A 14977-nucleotide genomic window follows, 5' to 3' on the forward strand; every position below is an offset into this window, starting at 1 on the left:
CCCCCCCCGCACCCCCTCTTGGTTGGGCGTGCTCCGCCCGCTTCCCCAGCGTCTACTCACCACCCCGCTTCGCCCTCCCGGCGCACCACCGGCCCAGATCTCCGGCATCCGGTATTCACCCTGCGGGACCTGGCTGGCCACCTGTGGCATCGACGCCACCATTCGCATCCATGAGGCTCGCTCTGGCAACCTGATTACCATCCTTCACCACTCATCGCCGGTGCGTGCCTCGCGCCATGGCCTACCCACCCCGACCACCGCCACCGGCCTCCGCTCCCTTGCTGCCCCCCCATCGGCATCCCTCTCCCGCCGTGCTTGGGCCCACCATCCGCCCCCCCCCCCCCCCCCCCCCCCCCCCCCCCCCCCCCCCCCCCCCCCCCCCCCCCCCCCCCCCCCTCTCCCCCCTCTCCATCTCACTCCCTCGCCCTCGCACCGCCGGCCATAACCTGGCCGCCTCGGCCCCTCGCAGGTGACCCACATCGACTGGTGCCCCACCGGCGAGTGGCTTGCCACCACCGGCACCGACGCGACGCTGCTCGTTTGGGGCGTTCGCAAGGGGGCACCCGCCAAGAATGGCTCCATTCCGGTGTCCTTCCACAAGCGCTTCTATGCCACCTACACCTCGCCCATCCTCTGTTGCGGGTTCTCCTCCGATGGGGCATATCTGTGGTTCGGCACCGGCCAGGGGGACCTGGTCATCCTCGGCACCCCGGGGCATGAAACCCCGGTTTCCAGCAGCAAGTCCATGTCCTCGGCCTCGGCCTCGTCTCCGGCCGCCAGCCGGGCTCTCTTCTTCGAGGTGGGCATCCTCTCGGACTTCGGCACCATGGCCATCGTCCATGCGAACTTGGCCTCCGGAAACCGGTGGCTGGCCGTCGTGTCTGGGAACCTGCATTCGGTCCCGGAACCCGGGCCGGCTGGTGCCCTCGTTGCCCCGACCGCCTCCAGCGATGTCTTTGTGTACGACATGTTCGATCCAGACAGCGACATCCATCGGCTGTCCTTCGGGCACATCCTGGTCCGTGCCCACCCATGCCTCAGCCTGCCCCCCCCCCCCCTGTGCTCCTCCCCGGTGCTTCTCCACCGGCCGGCCAGGCAGCCCCATCAGCTGGCGGGCGAGACTCGCGCATTGTGTCACATATCCACTCACACCCGCACACACACACACACACACACACTTCCTTCCTCCGCGCCGCTCGCCGCCGCTCGCCGCCGCTCGCCTGCAGGTGTCATGCGTCCAGTTCAACCATCAGGGTAATATCCTGGCCCTGGCCTGCTCCGATGGCAGTCTCTCGCTTTGGATCTTCCGCGCGGCCGCTTGGGTTCGCATTGTGCAGCTCATCGTGCCGACCTCCTCCAACCCCGACGTGTCGGCCTCCACCTACAGCGGCACCCTGACGTCACTCTGCTGGTCGGCCGACGACACGCTCCTGGTGGCCGGCAGTTCCTCCGGCGGGGCCTGGGTTTGGTCCATCGAGGCCGGCCAGGTCCTCAACTATGTGGAACCCTCGCACCAGGACCCGCTTTCCTGGATCCCCATCAATGCTCCGGTGCGCGGCCCGCCACATGGCGCCCTCCATTCTCGTGCATGCCCCCGCTCACCCCCTTTCCTGCCCTCGCCGCCTGCTCGGGCGGAGGCCGGGACTGTGCCTTGCCCCTTCTGCCCGCCCGGTAGATTGCCCATGTCAACTACCATCCCCGGCACAATGTCGTGTCGCTGGCCCTGGCCAACCAGCCCATGGTGGAGATCTGGTCCGTGGCCGCCGGCATCGCCACCACGGTCAATGACTACCTGAATGAGCAGCTTCGCAATCGGGAAAAGTCCATGGCTCGGGCTCTCAACTTGCAGCAGGAACAGCGCGTCATCATGTCCGGCTCGCTGCGCCATGTGGTCGACCACATGTCCGGCTCGCCGACCAGCTCCATCGGCAACAGCGGCACCGGCGGCCGGCGGCCCTCCTTCAATGCCTTCGATGAGACCCTCCTCCGGCGCTTCGGCACTCCCCCCACCCCGGGCAGTGAGCTTCCCTTTTCGGATCCCCCGGCTCCGCTGATCTACGCCGACCAGCCCCTCGGTCCCTCCATCGGCCAATATGGCTCGGTGGCTCCGCCCAATCCGTCATCCTTCACGGCCGATGCCCCGCTCTCCTCGCGGCAGATCCTCCCGATCACCCGCATTTCGGCCAGCACCCCGGTGGAGTCCGGCTCGCCGGCGCCCGACCTCGGTCCCGAGCACGGCCCCGATGGCAATGCCCCGGCCCCGGTGCGCATTCGCCTGAGCGTCGGCCAGCCATTTGACCCCGACCCGCCGGGCCCAGTGGCCGACCATGCAGCGCATGGGCTGCCGGACACGGCCGGTCCGCCCGGCTGCCTGTCCCCGGCTGCCACCGACCCCCAGGACCCGGCTGCGGCTCCCTCCGGCACCGGTGCCGGCGAGGATGGCCCAGTTGGCTCGCCGAGCTCCGGCTCCATCTTCAATGATCCCGGCAATGACATCACCATTTCCCTGTCCACCGAGGGCACGGACAACTTGGACATTCGCGTGTCCAAGCGCACTGCCGCCACCTGCTCCCCGGTGGTCGCCTCGTCGGCTGCAGCCACGGCCTCCGCCTCGTCCTCCCCTCCGGCCACCGGTGCCGGGGCGGCTGGCATGGATTTCATGCGCTCCGCTCGGCGCCTGGCTTCGACCATGACCAACCAGCTGGGCGCGGCTGTGGTCCAGGAATTTCCCCACCCCTGCCTGAGTGGACGTCGTGCGGAGCTGGCCCGCCTCGCGCAGAGCGCCCAGGTGGATGCCCAGTGCCTGGTGGAGACCCTGACGCACTTGGAGGCGGTCTTTGACAAGCAGGCGACCACCGCCGCGCGCGAGCGTGACATTGCGCGGAAGATTTCCCAGCTCCAGGAGGAGGCCCGGCTGCTGGCGCGCCAGCAGCGCGAAACCCGCAAGCTTGTGGCCAACCTCCGGTCCGAGGTGCACACGGTGGAGCGCCGCCTGGCTCGGACCCAAAAGCGCCATGTGACCCTTCGGGCCACGGTCAACGGCCCGACCGAGAGCATCCTCGGCATTGCCCACGCCTCTTCCTCCTCGTCGACTCCGTCATCGACCGCGGAGGAGGCCGGCGGCGGCCCGTCCAAGGGATCGGCCGGCCAGATGGGCCTGGCCCCGGCCGGCATGGCTGCCCTGGCCGTGGACGACATGCTTGTCTGGCTGGAGGACTGCGGCCTGGAGCGCCCGCTGGACATCCACCAGCAGCTCATCCGCGGGGGGCTAATCGACGGGTCGGACCTGCTGGCCCTGTCGCTGGAGGAGCTCACCCGGGCCCCGTACCACCTGTCGGTCAGCGACGCCACGACCATCCTCTTCTTCGCCCTGATGGCCGAATGCCGACTTGCCTTCCCCCATGGGCGTGTGATCGCCATGCCGGTGGGCCCGCCGGCCATGGCGGCCACCACGGCCTCGACCGCCGGGACCGGTGACGTTTCCGCCTCGCCGGACCTCGGCCAGCTTCACAGTGCCCTGTCGGCCGGGCCACTTGGTGACAGTGCTCCGGCTACGCCGGTCTCCGGCGCGGCCCACGGGCCCGGCCGCGCGCCCGGGGGCCCTGGCAGTCTGATGCTTGTGTGGACCTCGCGCGAGGTGGCGGCCTGGCTGGAATCCGTCGGGCTCGCGCCATTGACCGGGCGCTTCCAGTCGTCCCGCATCAATGGCGTCAGCATGCTGGCCCTCAGCGCCCTGACGGACCAGTCGCTCTCGTACGACATCCGAGTGCGACTGCCCTACGAGCGCTTCTGCTCGGTGGCCGGGTCCTCCAAGCACTTCCGGCCCTTCTGCCTGGCGGTGCGCGAACTGGTCAACATGCAGGTGGACCAGGGCGGTGCTCCCCGGTGGCTGTCCCTCTGGACCCCGAGTCGATCGGTGGCGGAGCAGCGCCCATTGGTGCTGGAATCACTGCTGGACGCCACTCCCCAGGGTCGCGGCACGGCCGAGGATTATGTGGCTGCCGCCACCTTCCTGGTGGATGCGGCGGTGGTGGCCTTCTCTCCGCTGGCTCGATCGCCCTCCGGCGTCGGGAAGCGCTCGGCCATGGGCTCCACCGGCTCGGCCTCCGCTCTGGGGATTTCCGAGTCCAGTGTGCCGGCTGCCAGTGTCGTCGCTCCGCTGGCGTCGCAGCCACCGCCACAGCCGCAGCCCGTCAATGTCGGCGCCCATGGCGAAGAGGCCTTTGCCTTGAACCTAAGTGAGGAGGTGCTCCCGGCGCCGATCCTTCCCCTGGACGAGTATCGCCGCCAGCATGAGGAGTCGCCCGTCCCGGCCCCCCTGCAAACCCTCTACAACACCAGCGAGGAGGGCCAATTCTCGGTGGACCTGAGCATGATGGCCACCCCGGGCTCGGCTCCGGTGCCGGTGCCGATGCCGGTGCCGATGCCGGTGCCGGTGCCGGTTCCAGCCTCACTCCCGGCCATGGGGCCGATCCCGGTGCCGGCCCCCATCCCGGCGCCCCTGTCCGTGGCGCACTTCAGCTGTCCCAACACTCCGGTTGGGCAACCGCTGCCAAGCCCGCTGGTTGCTGGCCCGGCTGGCGGGCTCCCCGCTTCGCTGCCCCCGCCGCTGGTCCTGTCGCCGTACATCCAAGGGACCAACCCCACTCTGCCGCCGGGGCCCGGGTCCATGGTGCCCTCCGGTGGGGCGCCTCTGCCGCCGGCACTGGCGCCGTCGGCCGACGCCGCTCTCCCCCCGCCGCTGCCGGTGGCCGGCGGCACGCTCCCTCGCCAGCCGACGCCGTTGACAGTCAACAGCGCCCTCGCGGACGCCGTGGCGGCCCCGGGCTTGGCATCGCCGCTCCCTCCCCGTCCCCTGTCTCTGGTCAATGTGGTGGTGCCAGTGTCGCCGGTCGCCGGGCCCAAGAGCCCGCTGAGCCCGGCCCCCCCTCCGCCGCCGCTCCTTGATGACAATGACTCTGGTGATGCCCATCTTCTCGACACGACGGTCAGCGCATCGGACATGGGCCCCATCAGCACCGCCACCGCCGGGGCCGATGAAGCCTCGCAAGCGGAATCCCCCCTGTCGGCCATGCTCCTGCACGATAGCCCGGACCTCTTGGCCCAGCGCCTGGAGACCCTTGAGCAGCTCCTGTCGGACTATCTGGCGGCCGATGCGGCCTTGCTGGCTGCTGCTCCGCCGAACATGCCGATGATTGACAGCTCCCTGCGGTGTCCCCTGTCGGGGGTTATCTTCCGCGAGCCGATTCTCGCGCCGGACGGCATGATCTACGAGTTCCTGGCCCTCGAGGGGTGGATGCTGCGCACCCAGCGGCCAATCTCCCCCCTTACCAAGCAGCCGATGCTGCTGGACGCCTGTACCCCGGCCTACTTGCAGGCTCGGCTGGCGGCCGCTTGGCGCTTCCAAGCCCAGGACCAGACCATGTCGGTGGCCGCGACGACACCGGCACACGACAGCACTGGCAGTGACCTCGACCAGGCACCTGCCGACAGATCATCGGTGCCCGACTTCCCGGAGGACGACAGCCTTCTGGCAGCCTATGCCTCGGGAGCCGGGGAAAGTGATGATGACGTGGACTCCGACGCCACGGAAACCGGCCGACCGGCCGGCAGTTTGGACACCGACGTCGAGGACGACGATCCCGACACCGAGGAGACCATCGACCCGGTGGCAACCATGGTGGCACCGGCCGACGATGAGCCTCTCACTCCCCTGGATGGCAGCCCGGCTGATGTCAGCGCCTCCGACATGTCATAGATTCTCTGGTGTTTTCCTTTGTATGTGTGTTGTTCCGGCCGTGGGTGTGGGTGTGGGTGTGGGTGTGAGTGTGAGTGTGGGTGTGGGTGTGGGTGTGTGGGTGGGTGGGTGGGTGTGCATGAGCGAGCCCCCACTCATGCAGGCGGGACCAGAGGCCAAGTGGGGAACATACGTGCTTTGGGGGCTACGTGTATATTATTGTATTCTCGCCACCTTGGTTCCCCTCCTACACTCACCTGCACGAGGGAGTATGCCCTTTTCCTGTGTCCCCTCTTCGACAGGGTGGTGACCTACCTGCACACATATCTGCCTGAATAAAATGCCGCCCCCTGTCCACATGAACGTCACGGGGAAAACAGCAACCAGGACACCACAGGGCGGGGCACCGGCCAGAAGGCTCACTCGCGCATGCTCGAGTGCACCACCGACCCCAGAGAGAGAGAGAGAGAGAGAGAGACTCCAATATCCGGACACCAGGGCCGAGAGAAAAGAGAAGGCAGGCGTGCGAAACATGCATGGCTGTTGGTGGGGGCAAAAAAAGGGTGTATTTTGGACATCTCTCTTTGTGGCTGCTGATGGGGGAGAGGGGGGGGGGAGAGGGGCCTTGCGTGGCCACTTTCGGGCTGAGGAACAGACCACATTGTCCTCCCCCCCCCCCCTGTCATAGAGGGGAGTGGACGAGACACACATGAGAATGAAACACCGGGGGAAGGGAGAAGAGGGAGGAAGGCCCAGTCGAAAGGGGGCAACAAAAGCCAGGCAACAAGCACAATTAGTTGGGATTGTTGAAGCGCGCGGTGATGCCAGCCACCAGGGAGCGGGGCTTGGCCGCCGGCGACGGCCGAGCAGCCACCGGCGGCAGGCCATCCGACGCATCGCCAGCCGCGGCGCCCAGGACGCCGGGCTTCGGCGGGGGAGCGCGCGCGCCAGCCGGCGAGCCAGGCCCACCCGGCAGCGGCTGCCCAGGCAGGGTGATGGGCGGCGGGGGGGAAGCCACACCGGTGGCCGATGCCGCGGGCGAGGCAATCGACGCCGGAGGCGGGACGCCAGACGCCAGCGGCTGCGGCAGGGCCGGCGACAGGGGCTGCGGCGGCGGGACAGACGCCGCCGACCCCGGCACCGGGGCCGGAGCAGGTGCCATCGACACCGCCGGCGTCAAGGACCCAGACGACCCGACCGAGCTGGTGCTGATGGTGCTCAGCGGCCGGCCGGCCAGGTGCGCCGGGGGGGCCACGCCTACGAGGCTGCCAGAGCGCGAGAGCGACGGGCTGGCCGGAGGCAAGTGCCCGACGCCGCCGCCGCCGCCGCCGCCGCCACCACCACCACCACCGGGCCCGGTGGCACTGGTGGGGCTGGTAACCATGCCGGCGCCCGAGGCCCCGGGGGGCAACATGCCGCCGGCCAGGACCATCGACTCGGAGGGCTGGTGACCGGCGCCGGCACCTCCCAGAGGCATGGCACCGGCAAAGCCGGTCGGCAGGGCACCGCCCGGCTGCGAGGCGGGGCCACCACCCGGCGGCCGGCCCGGCAGCAGACGCGAGATTTCCTCCGAGAAGTTCTTCTCGAAGTTGACAATGATCTGCTGGTGCAGGGGGACCATCTGATCCGGGACAATCTGCGCATGGAGCTGGATGCACTGCTCCACCACCACCACCTGGTCGTCGATCAGCTGGCGCAAGGTCGACGCGAACTCCCCGTGGGTGGGATTCTCCGCGATGTACTCGGCCGAGAAGAAGGTCGTCCGGTAGGACCCGACACCACCATTGACCGGGGAATCGGCCGTCCCACTGAGACACATGGTGAAGGGATTGCAGTTGGCCCCGGGGTTTTCGGTGTACTTGACGAAGAAGGAACGCAGCTCCTTGTTCTTGGTGGCCATGTTCTTGATGGCATTCTCGATGGGGCTACGCTCGATGACCTCCACGCGCAGGATCTCCGCCCGGCGCAGCACACACGGGAAGACATACTCCGTGTAGAGGAGAGTCTGCTCGGTCCAGAGGTCCAGGAACTCGTTGCCGGTCTTGAACTTCTTGAAGGGCCGCGAGAAGGAGAACATCGACACGGCATTGGTCTCGTAGTACTTGCTGATGTACTCCGGCACGTCGGGATTCGAAAGGAGCGGGTTGCCAGCCCGGTCGGGGGACGGGTCCACCTTGACAATCTGGATGTACTGCCCGGTGGAGTTGGTGATGTCCGGCCCCGGGGCGGCATTGGTGTTCAGCACCTCGGCCACCGGGTGCTTGTCCTGGATGCGGTCCTTGAAGGAGGACAGACGCTCCAGCTCATCACCACGATAGACGAACTGCTTGTTGCGCAACGACGGCGGGAAGCCCAAGCCGTAGAAGCCCACACGGAAGTACTCATTGGCGAAGCGCTCCCGCATGAGGATGTTCATGTAGTACACCGACTGCTTGGACAGCACCACCGACATCTTCTTGTAATCATACCGGACACCGGCCTCATAGTGCTGGATGAGCTCCTTCGACCGGGCAATGGCGTCCTCCCAGTTCTTGCCCTTGTCCAGGTAGTCGCAGATCTTCATGTAGAGAGCCTCCTTCCGATCGAAGGAAGTCTGCGCCGGGAAGTCCACCACCGCATCCAGGGTGGCCTCCGGCCGGTTGTCCCAAGTGAGCATATCCGCATGCAGGCACAGGGCAAAGGCCGCCTCGGTGTAATTGCCCGACTTGACATGGAGCTCGGCCAGCTGGTGCACATACCGGATGTAGGTCTCATGGCGATCGGACTGGCGAATGAACTCCATGAGCTTCATGATCCCATGGATGCGCTCGTCCTCATACTCCACCAGGTCCGGGATGGAGCGCAGGTTCAGCAGGAGGGCCAAATGGCTGTCCCACGACCGGAGCAGGTGCTCCAACGAAGCACGGAAGTCCGCCGGAGCCCCGGCACACACGGCATCAATGGCCGAAACAATGAACCCCCGGTAGCCGTCGCCATCGTGATCGGCACGACCGTCGGAAATGAGCTTGTCAATGCGATCCACACACTCGAGCTCAATCTGCCGCAGAGACCGGTGCACCTCGAAGAACTGCCGGCAAATGGAGGCAATCGCCTGGATGGCAAAAGTCCGGGCCGGAGGCAGGCGCATGGTGGTAATCTCCAACATCGGACCCACCAGGGTCAGAGCGAAGACCCCATGGCGCGGGGCCCCGAGGAAGTCCCAGGTCCGGGTCAGCAAAGAGATGATCTCCAGACGCTGGTCGCCATAGGCCCGGCGCACATGGCGCTCCTTGGTCACGGAGAAGGCCTCCAGCTCCAAATGCGGCGAGGTAACCAGACGCGACAGCAGCAGCAGGTAGTCATGCCAGAGCTCGGCCTCGAAGGAGTGCTGCAGGCGCGCCTGCAAGATCGGCGACAGGATGGCCGCGATCTTGATGATCACACGGCAAATGAGCATCTGCATGGCGGCCCACTGCGAGGGGAACACATCGTGCGAAAGGATGGACAGCGACACGCCGATCAGCGACTGCAGGTAGTTGGTGGCCTCCGACGGATTGAGCCGGGTGGACAGGCAATTGGACAGGATGGCCGGCGGGGTGACATAGAAGATGGCCAGCAATGTGACCACCAGGTCCCGGAGGAGACGCTGCGAGTCGCTGGTCGTGGCCTTGGCGGCCGCGGCCTCCGACCGGGCCGAGGCAGCCGACGCCGACGGGCCAGCCGTGATGGTCAGGGCGGAAATGCGCTCCGACAGGTTCATGCCCCCCAGAGCGCCGGGGCCGGGGCCGGCACCGGCACCGGCACCGGCCGCCGCCGCCGCGGCATTGCCAGCATCGGGCCCGGCCGAGCCGCCCATCACCTCGGCAATCAACTCCTCATAGGCACTGATGAGGCAGGGAACCAGCAGAAGGATGTCCTGCATGGCCTCATCGTTGGCGTTCAGATCGCCCGGAGTAAGGGTATTGGCGGCGGCGGCGGCGGCGGTGGTGGTGGTGGTGGCGCCGGGGGCGCCGGCGCCGGCCATCGGGCCCGCGCCACTACCACCCCCAGCCGGGCCCTGAATGGTGTTCAGAATGTCGCCCAGGGTGCTGATGGCGTGGGCCATGTCTTCGCGATTGTTGTCCAGCATCTGCTCCATCAGCTGGCTGATGATGAGCGCGGTCAGGGGTTGACGCGCGGCCGCATGCGAGAAGAGCGTCGACTTGACCAGGGCCCGCATCATGGACATCTTGGCCGCCACGATGGCCGGATGGCGGGAGGAAGACCCGGTCAAGAACTGCCGGGTCAGCTGGGCCAACTCCGACAGATCATACACCCGCATCAACTCCGGCAGGCACTTGGGGAAGTTGGCCAGGAGCTGGGTCTGCGCCTCGAGGACGGCCTGGGCCGATGGATCGCTGGAGGGCTGGCGCAGCAGGGACACCAGGTCCTCGAAGAGCTTGGTCATTTCGGTGCGGAACATGCGATCCGAGGCGGCGATGGCCGAAGGCCGGCGATCCTGGTTCCGCTGGAGCACACGCGATTGGACGATGAACTTGAAGATGACCTGCAGCCCGGAGAAGGCCGTCTGCAGCATGGACTGCGTCTGGCCACGGTCGCGATCCATCCCGGCCGGGGCCTGGAGAAGGGCCAGCAGCTTGCACAGGGCCGATGCCAAATGCTTGTAGGCCATGGCCGAGGAGAAATGCATGGACACATAGCAATCCAACACCGGCCGGAACTTGTCCTGGCTCCGGGGATCCGTCATCAAGTTGATGATGAAGAGGAAGGCCCGGAAGACATCCATGTCCAGGGCGCCATCATCATTGAAGCGAGAGTCCAGGATGGCGAAGAGGGCATCGAAGATGTCCTGCGAGAAGCGCATGATATCCTGCTCCACCAGGCGCTTGATGCCGACCAGCACGGCCTTCACCTCGTCCGCCGTGCGGGAAGCCTTCCAGGAGAGGAGCTTCAGCAACTCCACATTCTGGGCCAGCTTCGTGGAGCAGAGGCTCAGCTGGATGGTCAGATTGTCTCGGAGCAGGCGAGTCCCCTTGGGATCGGCCAGAGCACGCTCCGGCGTGATGTGCATATACTGCGAGGGCAGGGTATCCGCCAGGGAGGACTGCTGCGGCTTGAGCTTCTTGTCCCACTCCAGCAGCTGCAGGGGGTACCGGTTGTCCTTGAGGACCGTGCCCTCCGGGGTGACCAGCGGCAGGAAGCCGAAGGCGAAGTTCCGATCGGTCCGGTCATCCTTGTCGCTGCTGGAGCAGTGCCGGAAGAGGAAGAACAAATGGACATCCTTGTACAGCTCGATCGGCACATCCAGGCGAATGACATCCGTGTACCGGGGAGTGTTGCAGTGGTAGAGCACCGTCGACACGAACTCCGACACCAGCGGCTCGCCGGACCCCTTGGAAATGCACTTGGGGATGACGCTGCCAGTGGAGTTGCTGCGCACGGTCAGGGAGAATTCCACATTACGAGCGGTGGTCTTGCGGCCCTGGCCGAACTCGCCCTGCAACGGCATCAGATACAGGTCATTGCGATGGTTGCCCGGCAGGATGACCTCCGGGAAGCCAATGCGCCGGGTGAACTCCACCCCGGAGAGAATCGGCGCCGTGTCACTGGCCAGCAGCCCGGCCAGGTCGCCGCCAAACAGCCGGAAGGACACGGAGATGGCCTGCGCCGTGGGGATCGACTGGTACTGGCCATTCATGCTGATGATGTTATCGGGCAGCTGGTGGAACTCGTCCTCATTGTTGGCCACATAGATGTGGATGACGTAGTCCTTCTCCGGGTCGATGATCTTGCCGGCCAGGATCTCATCGACATTGAGCGTGGCACAGCCGAAGGGCCGGCGGAAGAAGGACCGGTCCTTGTCGGACTGGGTGACGCTCATGCGGCCCACGCGGATGATCTTGCACACGAGGTAGATCTTGTCGGTGGGCTTTGGGAGGGGGGGAGAGAGAGGGGGGGAGAGAGAGAGGGAGAGAGAACGAGAGGGAGAGAGAGGGAGAGAGAACGAGAGAGAGAGAGGGGGAGGGAGGGAGAGGGAGGGAGAGGGAGAGAGAGGGAGGGAGAACGAGAGGGAGAGAGAGGGGGGGAGAGGGAGAGGGAGAGGGAGGTGGGTCAGCCATGGGGAGGGGGTGAAAGGGGAGCAGCCTGCGCCAAGTGGCACAGGGGAAGGACACGCACCGACAGCGGGGGAAGATCCACGAAGAGGGTGCTGAGCTGGTTGATCTTGGTCTCATCCACCGGCATACCATTCTGCGTGAGGACGATGTAGTAGTTCTCGGTCAGGTAGCTCTTGGTAGCGTGGTTGTAGAGGGAGAAGAAGATCTCGGCCGTCTCGCCGGGGCCACACAACTGGGCGATACAGGCGCCGAACTTCATCAGCAGATGGTGCGAGGTGATGGCGCTGCCGGCGGACTTGCCGTCGGTGTCGCTGCGAGTGAAGTCCGTGTAGCGCTGGTACAGGTCGGTGACCGTGGCATTGCGGCAATCCAGGGCGATGCCATGGTCATTGCGCACGACAATGTCCAGCCCCTGGATCTTCTGGCCCATGTCAATGCGGTTGATCATGTTCTGCCGGAGTTTGCGCAACTCCTCCTGAGGCAAGTTCTGCATCATCAGCTTGTGACTGTCCTTCAAAAGGCCGGCCACAATCGACTTCATGCGCTTGTACATGTCGTAGCGCTGCTTCCTGTAGTTTGGGAAGCGGAGGAACGGCGGGAGGATGGCGGGAGGTGAGCATGCGCGAAGGCAAGCATGCGCGAAAGGCAAGCATGCGCGAAGGCGCCGAGTGGGGCGGCGGAAAGAAACATAGTGGGAGGAAGAGAGGAAGAGGAAAGACGCACATGAGGTAAGTCCGGATGTTCTGGTTCCACTGGCGGACCATCTCAACCGCCTCCTCCAGAAGGGGATCGACATTGGCTGTGTCGTCATCCGGCTTCAGCATGATGTAGGAGGCGGGGAAGATGCCGCGGACCTGGCGGTTGTAGAGCAACGAACCGAGGTACCAGCCGGCGCACTCTGATGGAAGAGGAGGGGCGGAGGGCGGACAAAATGGATGTGAATAAACAGGCCAGGAAAGAGAACAGTCAAGGGGGCACTCGTCTGCACACACCCTGCTCAATGAGAACCGCATCGCCAACGTCAAGGGAGATCTGCGCGCGAACGAAGGGGTCGGTCGGCTGCTTGTCCTTCGAGGCAGCGCCGCTGGCGCCACCGGCGGCCGCGGAGCTGGAGCTGGCGCCGCCGGCGCTCGGGGGCGCCGAGGTGCTGGAAGGAGTGCCCTCGGGCACAAAGGCGTACAGGGCGAAACCCTGTAGGCCAGGTGGGCAGTAGGACCAAGACATGCTCTGCCTAGGAGTAGGTGGAGAGGGAAGAGGTGCAGGGAGGGGGGGAGGGGGAGGGGGAGGAGGAGGGGGGAAGGGCAGATGTCTGGGAACGCTTGGCCCGGGGGCCAGGACACGGTTGGTCTAAAAGGTCGGATGCCAGCCCTCTCCCGCAAGCGGTCGTGAGAACACACAAGCACGCACACGCATATCCCTCGGCTTCACGCATTCGCACAGGTCGGGAATGCTTGCAGACACGAAGCTGCCATACGGAAACAGAGAGAGAGAGAGAGAGAGAGAGGGAGAGAGACACAGAGAGGAATACACATATGCTTACAGACATGCACACATGCATCCGGACTCATCACACGCGCCGGTCGCACAGTGCCCCCTCCCTCCCCAGACAGGCACTTGCGCGCGCCCTCGGCCAGAAAGCGAAATGATTACCACGCCGGCGAAAAGTGCGCCGGAAACGGGTCGGGGCAGGGGCACGCCCCACAAAATCACCTGGGGTCGTTCGTTGGTTGTAATGCCGAACCGCCTGTTGAAATCTGGCCAAATTGCCCGGCCAGAAAGAAAAACAATCCCCCACCCCGCGGCCGCAGCGCCCCCCCGTCCCCCCCGGAGGCAAAGGCAACTCATGGCTATTCTGGCAGGGATGAGGGCGGGAAAGCGCCTCGCCAAGAACGGCCGACCCAAATAATACACCCACGCACAGGGGCCCCCCCCCCCCCCCAGGCGCGTCGGGTGAACACGGCCTCTGCATTCCGAGCCAGGGGGCGCGCCAGGGCAGCAAGCAGTAAACTCCAGGCCCGATCACTCCCCGCCGCCCTCCCCCGAGGGAGGGTTGCCCTTGACCGGCCGATCAAGCGACGCTCGGGCCGAAGAGCCAGCACCCTGGGAAGTCCCCGGGGGGAGGGGGAGGGGGGGGGACACAACATCACTCCAGGGCCTCTCCCCCCGGAGAGGGTGGCGAGCGCGGCCGGGTGAAGGCCGCCGGAGCCGGCCACGGGTGGACGTCCCCCACCGGCGCGGGCAGGCCGGGAAACAGGGCGCCCAGGACCCTCTCTACCCCTGGCGGGCGGCCGAGTGGTCGGGGAGGAGGGGCGGGGGTACACCCTCTCGGCTTCGACGAATCAAGGGGTCGTCGGAGAAAGACCGGGGGGCCGTGCGCCCGGCGGAGGAAGAATGGAAAAACACATAGGCCCTCGAACAGCGAAGTCACGCAAGTGAGAGCCCGGGTGCGGGCAAAAAACTCCCCCCCCCCCCCCGCCCTGCAGACGGATGGCCACTATTGACCTGGAAAAAGGCCATTAAGTATTCCACCACACATACACACACACACACGCGCACATACTCACGTAACGTTGAAATTGGGTTATTTGCGCGTATGCCACGGTGAGGTGCCGCCGGGCCAGTTCACCATCGCCATTCGCCCTTGGGGCCGGCTGGCGCCGGGTGTTGTTGCCCGCCGGACTCAGCCCCACCCCCGGGGGCCCGAAAGACCGCCCAATAGCCGGGGTGCATTCTTTGTTTGCCGGGCCGCATGCTCTTGTAACTCAGTCCGAAACACCGTTCAATGATCACACCACCACGTCACACAGGCCCACATCACACCCACATACTAAACACCCTTTCCCGCCCTCGCGATGGGGGCGGCCGGAGGGACATGGTACCACTGCAGCTCTACCTTTTTCCAAGCCCCCCCCCCCCACCTTCAAGGCCGCTGGTCCAATCGTCCTGCCGTTGCGGCCGAGCCAGAGGCCATCGTGCCCCTTCGGGCGGTTGTTGCCCGCGGGGATCGCGAGGGCCGCACGAGCCCGCCGCCCTGTTTATGCTGCCCACACACGAGTTTCTGGCCTGCTGGCCAGTGCTCAGGGTGTCAGTGCTGGGATGTTTTTCTTCCCCCCTGCGGCCGCCTCCGCCCCAAGCAGACCAGCAA

At 66.0% G+C, this 14977-nt stretch overlaps 2 protein-coding genes across 2 annotated transcripts in view; one reads left to right on the forward strand and one right to left on the reverse strand.

Moving 5' to 3' along the window:
- The window catches only part of H696_01172 (hypothetical protein), a 6170-nt gene extending 396 nt beyond the window's left edge, over window positions 1–5774 (forward strand). The window contains exons 2-5 of the mRNA XM_009495054.1: window positions 98–220; window positions 470–1018; window positions 1227–1550; window positions 1676–5774. Of these exons, the coding sequence (XP_009493329.1) occupies window positions 98–220; window positions 470–1018; window positions 1227–1550; window positions 1676–5758 (5079 nt within the window). The 3' untranslated portion in view covers window positions 5759–5774. The remainder of the gene's footprint in view (window positions 1–97; window positions 221–469; window positions 1019–1226; window positions 1551–1675) is intronic.
- Window positions 5775–6278: 504 nt separating this feature from the next.
- Window positions 6279–13128, reverse strand: H696_01173 (hypothetical protein). Its single transcript, XM_009495055.1, has 4 exons — window positions 12825–13128; window positions 12556–12730; window positions 11894–12401; window positions 6279–11645 (listed from the first exon to the last, which is right to left on the reverse strand). The coding sequence occupies exons 1-4, from the start codon at window positions 13054–13056 to the stop codon at window positions 6531–6533; spliced, it is 6030 nt and encodes a 2009-aa protein (XP_009493330.1). The 5' UTR covers window positions 13057–13128; the 3' UTR covers window positions 6279–6530.
- Window positions 13129–14977: the final 1849 nt, after the last annotated feature.

Source organism: Fonticula alba (genome assembly GCF_000388065.1).
Source record: "Fonticula alba strain ATCC 38817 unplaced genomic scaffold supercont2.2, whole genome shotgun sequence".
Taxonomy (NCBI): Eukaryota; order Rotosphaerida; family Fonticulaceae; genus Fonticula; species Fonticula alba.

What these genes read in the sequence shown, in the direction of transcription:
- H696_01173 (XM_009495055.1), bottom strand. Translation starts at nt 13,056, where the DNA reads ATGTCTTGGTCCTACTGCCCACCTGGCCTACAGGGTTTCGCCCTGTAC. An exon ending in AACATCCGGACTTACCTCAT is followed by an intron (nt 12,402 to 12,555) that starts GTGCGTCTTTCC and finishes CCCAAACTACAG; the next exon opens with GAAGCAGCGCTACGACATGT. An exon ending in TGGATCTTCCCCCGCTGTCG is followed by an intron (nt 11,646 to 11,893) that starts GTGCGTGTCCTT and finishes CCCCTCCCAAAG; the next exon opens with CCCACCGACAAGATCTACCT.